Source organism: Strix aluco, chromosome 19 (assembly GCF_031877795.1).
Source record: "Strix aluco isolate bStrAlu1 chromosome 19, bStrAlu1.hap1, whole genome shotgun sequence".
Classification (NCBI taxonomy): Eukaryota; Metazoa; Chordata; class Aves; order Strigiformes; family Strigidae; genus Strix; species Strix aluco.
This window is the reverse complement of record NC_133949.1, coordinates 9254714-9265694: the sequence shown is the minus strand read 5'-3', so window position 1 is coordinate 9265694 and position 10981 is coordinate 9254714. Positions and strand designations below refer to the sequence as shown.

General features: G+C 50.1%; 1 protein-coding gene across 1 annotated transcript; it reads left to right on the top strand.

The window, feature by feature from the left end:
• Positions 1 to 1537: 1537 nt before the first annotated feature.
• Positions 1538 to 9251, top strand: RHBDD2 (rhomboid domain containing 2). Its single transcript, XM_074845207.1, has 4 exons — positions 1538 to 1784; positions 2906 to 3307; positions 3698 to 3848; positions 6004 to 9251. The coding sequence occupies exons 1-4, from the start codon at positions 1544 to 1546 to the stop codon at positions 6431 to 6433; spliced, it is 1224 nt and encodes a 407-aa protein (XP_074701308.1). The 5' UTR covers positions 1538 to 1543; the 3' UTR covers positions 6434 to 9251.
• Positions 9252 to 10981: the final 1730 nt, after the last annotated feature.

Sequence of the window (10981 nt, the reverse complement as noted above, 5' to 3'; positions counted from 1 at the left end):
GATTGGCTTTTAGCAGTCATATTTATTGTTTCAGATCAAGGTACTTTCTTGCAAGAGTTGGAGAGGGAAAGTTAACAGTTGCACACTTTCTGTCTAGTGACAGTCTGCAGGTGCATCAGCAGGGGAAACAGCAAGGGCTGTGAGGTTTTACCCTGTCAGGTTTTTTTTAAAGGCAGTGAAGAGCATTCTCTGATTTCAACTGAATGGATGGAGCAAATTTGCAAATAAATTGGGCTGTTTCTTTCCCTCCTGGGCGTAGCAGCAGGAGGCAAATCCCAGTGCCACAACCTAAAATAAGTTTCTGCAAAACAAGTAGTGACTAGAATGATTAATTTAAAAAAGGGGTTGAGCTCTCTGCCCGTCATTTGGTTTCTCCTTGAAAAACTTCACCTCCTCCAGCCGCAACGTCTTCTCCTGTGCCATTAGCCTTCTTGTGTCTGCGACAACTTGGGACCTCTCACAAAGCTGCCTTTGCAATGCGCTGTCGGGGTTAGGGCAAATCCCAAACAATGTGTAGAGCCTCTCAGTGCCTTCACATTCCTCAGAGACTGGAATATTCTCATAAATGGAAAACGGCATTAAAGGAGACAGAGTAACAGCACATGTGTCTGTTTGCCTGCTGATAGATCTGTGCTGTGCTCTCCTGTAGCTTTCACTGCTCTTCCCCTTGGCTGGAAAGATCCCAGCTGCTTCAAACTCTTTCCCCACCTTGCAAAATCAGAGGCCGTGTGGGAAGGTGTGTTTCTTCTGATCCTTCCCATGTAGATGAGACCTCACAGAGCTCTTGTTAGACCTGAGCCAGTAGCCAGTGACTGGGGTCATGTCCAAAGCAGTAGCTGATGGCAGGGGACCGTTTCTGCCATGTAACTGTTCATGGCAAGCAGATGTGGGTCCAAACATCAGGAACTGGGCAATGGGAGCCACATCTTCCACTCATTGCTGGGGCCTCCCACCACCCTTGGAGCAAAGCCTCTATTTCTCCCTGCTTCTCACTTTTTTCCTGCACGTTCCTCTCCTCACGCAGGGGCTTCTCAGGGCGAGGGGTTCCCATGCCAGAGCGCCCCTCCATCTGCCACTTCCCTTCAGGCAGTCATGTGTTCAGCCGGTGCATGCACAACACTGTAGAGAAACAGCAAAGTTGATGCTATTTCAGCAGGTTTAGCCTGGTTTGTAACGCACTGACGTGGAGGAGGCCTGTCTTTGGGCAACCACTCCATTTGAGCAAGCGTGGGTGGGCAGATGCAGCTCTGGTGTAGGCACTCCTCTCCACCTCCTTCCGCCACACCTGAAGGGAAATGCTTGGCCCTTCCAAGCAGCCGAACCCCGCGACATGGCAGCAGGGAGCAGATGGGGTGTACGGGGCCTGTCGCGTCCCAGTGAGGCTGTGCATGGTGGAGGGCTGGCAGTAACCCAGCCTGGGGCGGGTTTCCAGTGATAGCTCATACGTCTCTCGGGGTTGTTTATCCTTTCTGAGACGGGAAAAAATAATACTAATAACAAAATTTTAAAAAGGAGGGAGGGAGGGAAGCAAAACACCGTCTCCATGGTAACGGGGCGCCGCAGCGCCTCGCGTTGCCACGGCAACGCTCCAGGCCTTCCGGCGGCGGCCGGAAGTGGGGCGGCGCGCGGCAGCATGGCGGCGGGGTGGGGGCGCCCGCCGGCCGCCGCCGCCCTCACGCTGCTGCTGTCGCTCGGCGCCTCCGCGCCCGGGCTGCTGCTGCGGGGCGCGCCCGCCGCCCGCTCCACCGCCTCGCTGCGGCCCGCCGCCCTGCGCGCGGGGGAAGGTGAGCGGGGGCCGCCGGCCCGGAGCGGCCGCCGCCTCCCCGGCCCCGCCGCCTCCCCAGCCACTTGCCCCCGCGTCGGTCCCCCCATTCCGGGCCTTCCCCGAGTCCCCCACCGAGCCTTTGCTTCCTTCCTCTCCCCAGCTTTCCCCGTGTCCTGCCCTGAACCCCTTGCCCCCCACCACCCTCTCAGCCCCCGTTTCTGGGCATTTCCTCAAGTCCCTCACCGAGTCTGCGGCTCCCTCCGTGGGCCTTCCCCGTGACCCGCACTGTGCCCCTTGCTCCCCCTCTCCAGGCACTTCCTCCGGCCCGCGCTGAGCCCGCTGGGCATCCACCGCAGCCCCCTTATATCAGCTGCTCCCCCCTCAGCCCCCATCTCTGGCCCTTGACACTAGGGGTGTGCTGCTAGAGGCTTGAGGGATTTGCTTTCCTTGGTCCCTGTGGTATTCCCAAAACGATTTTTATCACTCTGATTCCTGTATTCCTACTTGCCGCCATGCAATGATTTCTTGTAGCAGTGCAGTGCTCTGAGCTGGCGGGTGAATTCTGCCATCTCCTCCCGTGTCTGCAGGGAGGCAGTCAGCTTGCACCGGGTCTCTCAACTGCTATTTTTCTGGACATGGGAGGGAGGTGGAGAACTCTGCCTCAGTCCTCACTGAGTCCCCAGGAGAATGGCTAACCAGAGGGCCTGGGAGCACTTGTGAGGTCTGATAACTGCCAGGCATTTATCGTGAGAAAAATCATCCTTCTAGCAGTTTAAGAATTGTTTATCTTTTGTGCAAAATCATAGTTACTGTAAGTCATTTTTATGTTTGTTGCCTTCTCTTTTAATGAGACTGAAATTTACTACAGATACTGTTGCTTTTTTCCAGGCAGCTTCCCAGGAAGCAGCAAGAGTCAGTCCATATGTCTGCGATACCCAAGATAGCACTTGTTTTAACTCTATTTGGTTATTTATGCCTGGTTTTAAAGGCCTCAAGTTCCTTCTTTTCAACACCAGGACAGAACTGGAAGCTATTAATTAATCCTGTAGGCTCATTCTCCCTCTGCTCAAGCATGTCATTTTAGTGGTTTAAAACAAGTTCGTTGCTGCGTCTGCCTTTCTAACGTGCTGGTGTGCTCAGTTCACAGGTTAGTTACCTACATCTTTGTCTATGAAGACCTGATATCCTTGACCTGTGGTGCTATTATCATTTGGTATTTTGCTGGCAGCTTTGAGAAGAACGTTGGCACTGTGAAGCACTGCTTCCTCACCATGGTGTTCACTGTCCTCTCCGCCCTCATGTACCTCTTACTTGAGACCGTTGTCTCGAGGGTGACAGAGGTGGAAGATGCCAAAGGGTTCATGCCAGTAGCTTTTGCTACGTTGGGGGTATCCACCACCCGCTCGCGGATGAAGAGGACTCTGCTTTTTGGGGTTAGAGTTCCAGTGGTGCTGGTGCCGTGGTTTATGCTCTGCATAGCATGGTTTATCCCCCACTCTTCTCTCTTGAGTAACCTGTGTGGGCTCCTAGCTGGGGAAGCCTGTATCCTTTCTGTGTGTGAAGCCCTGAACCAGGGAGGGATCACTGATTCATGAGGGGGAGGTCGTGCTGTGGTTCTGGTTGCTGAGATGCACTGCCTTTATGGTGTTTCCTGGGCTCTTGCTCTGCATTAAACTCTCACTGGCCTTGCCAGTCCCCATCACACCCAGTTCTGCATTTGTTTTTCACCTCATGCTTCCACTTCCCCTGTGGCTTTAGCACACGCAGAGAACATGGAGCTGAGAAGGGCAATGGTCTGTGGGGATGGCACTGGGTAGAACTGGGAGAATTCTCCAGCGAAGGTAGTTTGTGGCCAGGAGGGGATTGTGTTTGGCTGTGTTAGAAATGAATGTGTTTTGTCTGCAGTCCTCCTTAATGTGCTGCTGATTTCAGATGGTCTTGGCTACTGTTTCTGCTTGGATTTTCCAGAGTCAGTGGGCTCTAAGCTGGACCGAGTGTTCCCTTTCAGCCTGCTAAAGAGGATACCAGGGCTGAAATATATCCCAGGGTCCTTAGTAGAGAGAAGAGCCTTCGAAAGCAGCAAGTAAGTACAGGGGTTCCTGTAAAAGATCTTATGATATAGGTGAATTTTGAGGCGTAAGTGGAGGCATTAAATCGCCTTTAAAAGCTGTATTGTGCTTGCTGTGTCCATATCCTGGGTGTTAGGGAGAACATACTGACCTACTGATGTTACTCTGGTGATATTACTGTGATTAATACATTATCACACATTAACTCAACTAGGTCCTTCAGTGAAAGCTAAATTGAGGTGAAAGACCTGTCATTTGCTGCAAGGGCAGTGTGTACGTGAAAATTAAGTTATGCAGTCCTGCCCTAACGGCATTTGTTCCTGGCTGTATGGCTTCCTGGGGCGTGATCTTTATCTTTCTTTGCCCCACCTCGCCTCCCAGGAATGCTGTGAAGTGAGTTGTGTCCAAATCTATGTAGGAGCAGAGCATTATAAATTAAAGATGTCACTTAGGAAGTTCAGTGTAGACCTTTCAATGTATGTTTTCAGTGTTAAGGCAAGATTGCTTTACCAAAAAGAAACCTTGGGGCCTGTGGCTGACATTCAGGAATGGTTTTAAGTTTGTGTATATCACAAGCCATGAGAACTCAGTTGAAAAAGCTTGGAAACGTAGGTCAAATTTTTCCCTATTCTAAGATGTCATCTCAGTTTCACAGAGGAAGGATAGTTTTCTATTAAGGGTTAAAATCTGTGTATTGTTTAAGCCATCAGCTCACTGTAAAGTGTTCTTTGAAGTGGAAACATTCCCAAGTGTTTGCATCTGCCCTCACCCATGGGGAAAGCATAAAACAAACCTTGCCTGCAGCAGGACTGTACCCCAGATCCATTAGGGCACTCAGACGTGTGAGTGCTTGCAGGAGAGGCCGGGCAAATCCAGCAGCATTTGTGTTTTTGCTCTCTCCCTTCTGTGTAAGTGCTGCTTTTGGGAGGAGGGACTGTCTTGCTGCCTGCTGAGCCTGTGTCTGCATCAGTCCAGTGCTTCTGCTAATAACTTTTGTGCACAGCATCTCAGCTCTGTGTCTAAACCTGCTTTCTTTAGGTGAGATGACATAAATAGACTGTTCTGGCTCAAAGGTATTTACATAAACATTTGACTATCAAGCAGGGCGTGGGAAGGTGTTTCTAGGATGTTTCCATTTCTGCAGCTAAATTTGCATGTCTGCGTCTAAGACACAAGTTCTATATGGGCTTCTGGGGCTTAACTTTTATTATTTTGATTCTTACTCCCAAGTAAGACCCCTTGATGGTTTGGGTTTTGGGTTTTTTTTTTAAGTTTTTGTAATACTTAAGGCGTCAACTTGCCACCAGACAGGAGACATTTCTAGGAGGTCCAGGCTTTGGCATCACGTTTGTGTCCAGAAATAAAAAAAAAACTAAACCAAAACAAAAACCCAAACAAAACCCAAAACCAAACTCACACCCCAAACAAAAAAATAAATCCAAGCCCAAAAATGAGCCCGTCTCTCATTCTTGCTGGGAATCTGGCAGTCATGGGCTTCATGAATATTGTCTTGATTCTCAGCACTCATCTTAGTGTTGCGCGTGGGCTGAGCAGTACTCCTGAAGTCCCAGAGGCTTTGGCTTCTAGGCAGATTACGTCTCTCTTGATATGTTTCATTGGGATGAGTCATGCCTTCTGTTGGCAAAAGCTGTTTCTAGACCTTGCTTCTGAATGATTAATTTATTGGTAACTCTCTTCCTTCCCTTTTCGCTCTATAGCCTGGGCTCTTACTCTCACCAAAGGCCTTTATGGCTCCTTGATAAATAACGCTTGGCAGCTGTGACTTCTCCTGATTAATAACTTAACAGATGTGTCGTTCAGTGGAAGGGAAGGAGGATGCGTACAGAAATCTTGAAGCATATTGCAGTTTGGCATGCGTATTCCTTGCACAAAGAGACTCGGGGCCAAGAAACATGCTCGTTCAGTGGGTGTGGAATTGGTGTGGGTTGGGAGTGGGAACATCTGTCCTGGGAGGCCAGTAAACCTATCTTGATAATCAAGTGCAGCTTATAATAAAAGCTTCTCTTGTGGCAGTGAATCTCTCTGATGGATCGCACCGACCTTTCTGAGCGCCGGTCAGGAGGAAGTCTGCCCCCAGGGCACTTCCAGCTCTAATTAGGCAATGCCAGTTCTGAACACAGTGTAACCTTCTGTTTTCTTCCTGCCCAGGATTAACCCAGCGCCAGGCACCTACCCCACCCAAAACTACTACTGCTCTTCGCTTCGGGCTCTCCCTGCTTTCCAGCTGCAGCACCCCAGTGCTCAGAGCCAGGGGTTTCACCACCACTGCGCTCCGGGATCTGGCTGTGCTCTGGGACACGAGGGATCTCGGCACAGCCATGCTGCAGGACACAGCCTCACTTCTTCCCCCTGCCAGGCCAGAGATGCCTTTGGAGAGTGTTACATACAGGCCCACGCTGGAGCCTCCCCGGGACAGTGCTGCCAGGGCAAATTCTCTCCCCCGCAGCACATGTGCCTGACTGATCCACAGACACCTGCAGGTGAGGGCCCCCTGGCTGGGGCTCAGCAAGCATCAGGGTATCCAGCAGCCACAGTGACTTCTGTTTCAGCTGAATTTTCCAGAGTCCAGGTGTACTGATCCTGCAGAAAGCAGCAGGACTCTCGTACTGTGGCAGGACCGTCGTGTGATGCTCATGCAGCCGTGCACTGCTGGCATCTTTGCTGTCTCTGGGGTGACCGACTAGTGGAATGAGTTGGTAGCTCCACTGGCCATTCCCCTGCTCCCTGGCACCCTTTATAATCTATTTTTTAAACTTTTTTTATATTGCTGGAGGATGGGAACTGTATCACTGTGCTCTTCTCATCCTTTCGGAGTCTTTTTTCATTGCTGTATGTAGCAGCTGACTTTTTTCACACTGCCACTAGAGTTACAGTGCATCAGCCCCCGACTCAAGCTAGGAACCTAATTGTCAAAACACTGGACTAATCTGGGGTTTAACTAGGCTGCAGCAATAAGGACATGTCTCGTCTATACTGAGGCTCTTGGCCTTCTCTCTTGTTTACAAGTTTGATGCAGCTAGGACCCAAGAGGTTGAAATAATGGAAGCCTTAGCTTATAACTTAATATTTGAGTGGACGAGGACAGATGTCTGTTCTACTAGAGAATTCTCCACTAAGAGAACGCCTTGAAGGGGGCTTGTTAAACCAGGGCTGGGGCAAGAGGGCAGAATACAGAACACCCTTTTCTGCCCCCCAAAACACAGCTCTAAAATGCATGTAAGCCAAAACGTCTTGCTAACAATTTTTTTTTTCTCTTCATCTTGCTTTTCATCTTGCTAAATAATTTTTTACTGAGAATAGATCCGGGGCGCACTCACCTTTGTGAAATTATTCGTGTGTGCGCCCAGCGCTGCAATAAAGAGTGCCTGCTTTCTAAAACTCCAAAATGAGTCTTAGAGAGTTCCTCTGCCAGCTTTTGTGGTAACATGCTGAAGGTCCTTCTTAGCTGCAGTCTGTGCGTGCAGCAACATGTTGCCTTCATTTTCTGATAGCCCTGCACTAGCTCAGCCTGTGTTGCCAGAGCTTGTCTGTAAGGCACCCTCACATGCATGTAAAGCAGTGCAGGCTCTTCCATAAGGGATTTGGGCCATTTGTGGAGCAAACGTGTATCAATCCAGGGAGCTGGGAGGGACCTTAACAGTGGGTTAGAAGAATTAACTGGAATGTAGCAATTCCGTTGGGGGTGTTCACACTGCTCAGCTTCAGATGTCTCACCCACCAGTATTAGCACAATCTCTCTCTGTTTTCTTCAGAGCTGGTGGAAAGGCGAGTGGGAGAGGGGAGGTTTCAGCAAGGGATTCAGAGCAGGGTGCGGTGTTTGGTGCCTGTGGCTGTAATGAAGGAATTTGGTCGAGTTGGTGGGACTTGAGCTTTGTTTCCAGCTGTGTAGCTGCTTTACTGTGCCATGCCCAGGAGGAATCTGCTGTCTCTGTGTCTGTAAATCAGCCAGGATCTCAGCTATTGCCCTTGACTCTTTGCTTAGAATTTTGTTGTGCTCCAAAAAAAAGTGCTACATGAAGCACAAAGTGCCATCACTGCTCTTGGAGATGTTCTTGCAGTGCCCTGTCCCGCAGAAACCGCGATAGCCTTGGGGCTCTTCCATGCTCTTAATGAGCCAGGGTCACGGGCAGCATTGGCAGCTGCATGCTCCAGAGCATGTACGTGCCTCTCTCTTTTTTTTCCTCTCTTCTGTGTCTGAAGGAGCTCCGAGTTGCTGGACAGCTGCTTCTCCAGCAGCTCTTCTGGGATGAGCACCACAGTTACGTGCAGCCTCACAGGGGCTTGCTTTGGGGGAACACCAGAGTGCTGAGGACTTAAACCTCAGATGCACGTTAGTAAGAAGCTCTGCTGGCAAAGGCAGGCACCCCTGGGCAGGGACTTTCTGCAGGAGGATGCAGCAATTTGGGAGCCAGCCTGGAGCTGGTGGCCAGCTCTGTATCATCCCTGATTGTTTCACTCCTCCATGGGATCACAAACGCACTTGGCTTCGTGGGCCTGTTTTTCCTGAACTGTTGACAGCAATTGCATTGTTACATGTTCAGTGTGGAGCAAGAACAGGATAAGGTGCTTGTTTGGAACTTAAAAGCATGTTTTTAATACTGGGAAAGATATGCTAAGAGAAAACATTGAAATGTTGATACTCCACTCTCATTAGTGCCTTGATTTTCTTCAGTTGTGGTTTAACGCCAGCCAGCAACTAAGCACCACACAGCTGCTTGCTCACTCCTCTTCCCTCCCAGTGGGTTGGGGAGGAGAATTGGAAAAAAAAAAAGTAAAGCTCATGGGTTGAGATAAGAACAATTTAATAACTAAACTAAAATATAATAATAAAATATAATAATAATAGTAATTAAAAGGAATATAATTCTTTAAAAGGAGATAAATAAAACCCAAGAAAAGACAAGTGATGCACAATGCCATTGCTCACCACCCGATGCCCAAGCAGCGATCTGCCCCCCCAGCCAACTCCCCCCAGTTTATATACTGGGCATGACATCCTATGGTATGGAATAGCCCTCGGGCTTGTTCGGGTCAGCTGTCCTGGCCACGCTCCATCCCAGCTTCTTGTGTGCCTGCTTGCTGACAGAGCATGGGAAACTGAAAAATCCTTAACTGGGGATAAATGCTACTTAGCATCAACTAAAACATCAGTGTGTTACCAATATTATTCTCCCACTAAATCCAAAACACAGCACTGTACCAGCTAATAGGAGGAAAATTAACTCTATATCAGCTGAAACCAGGATATCTTCCTTGTGAGATCCTCATCTGTAAACGTAAGAATTTTATCACTTTTTTTTTCCCAGAAATGTGCAGAAGGGTGATGAGGACTGATAGCAATGACAAATGTTGTATACCTGCAAACTGTAAGCTTGAAACACAATCTGAAAGACAAACTGCTGTGTCTCCTGGTTTGCTTTCAAGCGGGGAGCTGGAGTGTGCCCCTCCGGGTGCTGGGCTGGGTGTGATGGGGGCTGTGGGGCAGGCTGCGGGTGCCTGCTGGGTGCTGGAGCCGCTCGCTGGGCATGAGGGGTACTGCGTATTGGAAAACTCTCGTGGGGCTGGACGCTTGTTATTTTTCCTTTCCAACTCTTATCGGTTGATCTGGTAAGAGATCACTCTCCCCACAGAGCTGTCAAAGGGAGGGCATGTTTCCAGTGAGTAGTTTCACAGCTTTCCATTGGTAAAGGGTTCCCCGGCCTGTAAGAGGCACCACAGTGTTGCTGCCAGCAGCGAGAACAGCCCCAAGTCCGGCTGGTGTGGGGAACAGGCAGCAAACCTCCTTCCTTCTTCCAACCCCCGCTTGGTCCTGGCAGCAGGGGGACGTGCCCATGCACGAGGGAGCCATTAACATTTCTGTGCTGGGACAAGGCAACTGCCTCAGCCCTGCAGGTGGGCCCTGGGGATGGGACGTGGTGGGATGGGCACAAAACCACAGTTTGGGGGTGTTTCGTCTGCTCCCAGCTCTGTCGTGGGCTTCTTGGTGACCTTGGCAGATCACTTGGTGTCTGTGATCTCTACAACTTCCATCATGTCCCTGGGGCTGCTCTGAGTCCAGCTGTACCACCGCCCTGGTACCTACCTGTCACTTGAAATGTGTTGTTCCTGTGTTCAGTGGCCTTCAGATGGATGTTTGCACAGATAAAAGATGATTTCTAGCAAGGTCTGTTCCCTGCCTTCCCTGAGTGCAGCCATTTCACAGTGAAACGCTCCCATATAAATCAGCTGAGGACCTTCTGCTTCTCTAGTGGAGTCCAACCAACTCTCAGCTCCCCAGGGCTGGTGGCAAACTTGGAACTCCTCGCCCAGGGAAGGGAAGTTGTTGGGAGAGAGGGAAGGAGTCCGGATGAGACATCTGCAAATGTGTCTAAGGCTGAAAAGAGGAATTAAATTTGTAAGAGAGGGAGGTAAAAACTGTCAGCTCATTGGGCTTTGGCATTTGCCTAACTAAGCTCACAGCAACGTTACTGATCACACACTGCAATACCAGGTTATTTCCTTGGAGGGGAGACAGAGAATTAAAGTTTCTAAGGCAGGAGGAGGAAAAAAAAAAAAAATCAATAAACCCCCAGTTCAGCCTGGGGTGGCTGCCCCTGGGGATCATGCTGTACCTGAAGTGCTGTTATTTTGTGCTTCTGGTGTATTCCTAGTAAAGCTGCCACTTCTTTGAAGGTCAGGATTGCTTCTGCCCTGGAGGCAGGGTGCACAGTGACTCCAGAAAGCCCCTTGGCTTGTCCCTTTTTTCCTGGGGGGTCACTGCAGACTGATGAGATTCTGGGGACAAGCACTGGGAGCTGAGCTGGCCCTTCCCCTGCGCTCAGGGCATCAGTCCTGCTGTGACACCCCTGTGAGGAGAGCACAGCTCCTTCCCTTCCACTCTTCCACACCCACCATGGTGTGAGATAAAAAGGAATTGGGGGTATGTGGGGAAGCAGAACCAACTCTGAGCTACATCACCACCCTAGCTGGGAGCAAGGGGGGTCCTGCAGTGTGGGGAGGCCCAGCAGGAGACACTGATGTCAGAAGAAAAATGGGTCTGTGTTCACTTTCCTGTCGCTCATTCATCTGTGGCAAAGCAGACGTGGGCAGTTATCCTGCACTGGGGGCCGGGGTAGCTGTGCCAGAG

Bases quoted from the DNA above. Each gene is read 5' to 3' on its own strand.
- RHBDD2 (XM_074845207.1), top strand. From the start codon at position 1,544: ATGGTAACGGGGCGCCGCAGCGCCTCGCGTTGCCACGGCAACGCTCCA. The intron at 1,785-2,905 runs GTGAGCGGGGGC...TGGTGTGCTCAG, and splicing joins CGCCCTGCGCGCGGGGGAAG to TTCACAGGTTAGTTACCTAC. The intron at 3,308-3,697 runs GTATCCTTTCTG...TGCTGATTTCAG, and splicing joins GCTCCTAGCTGGGGAAGCCT to ATGGTCTTGGCTACTGTTTC.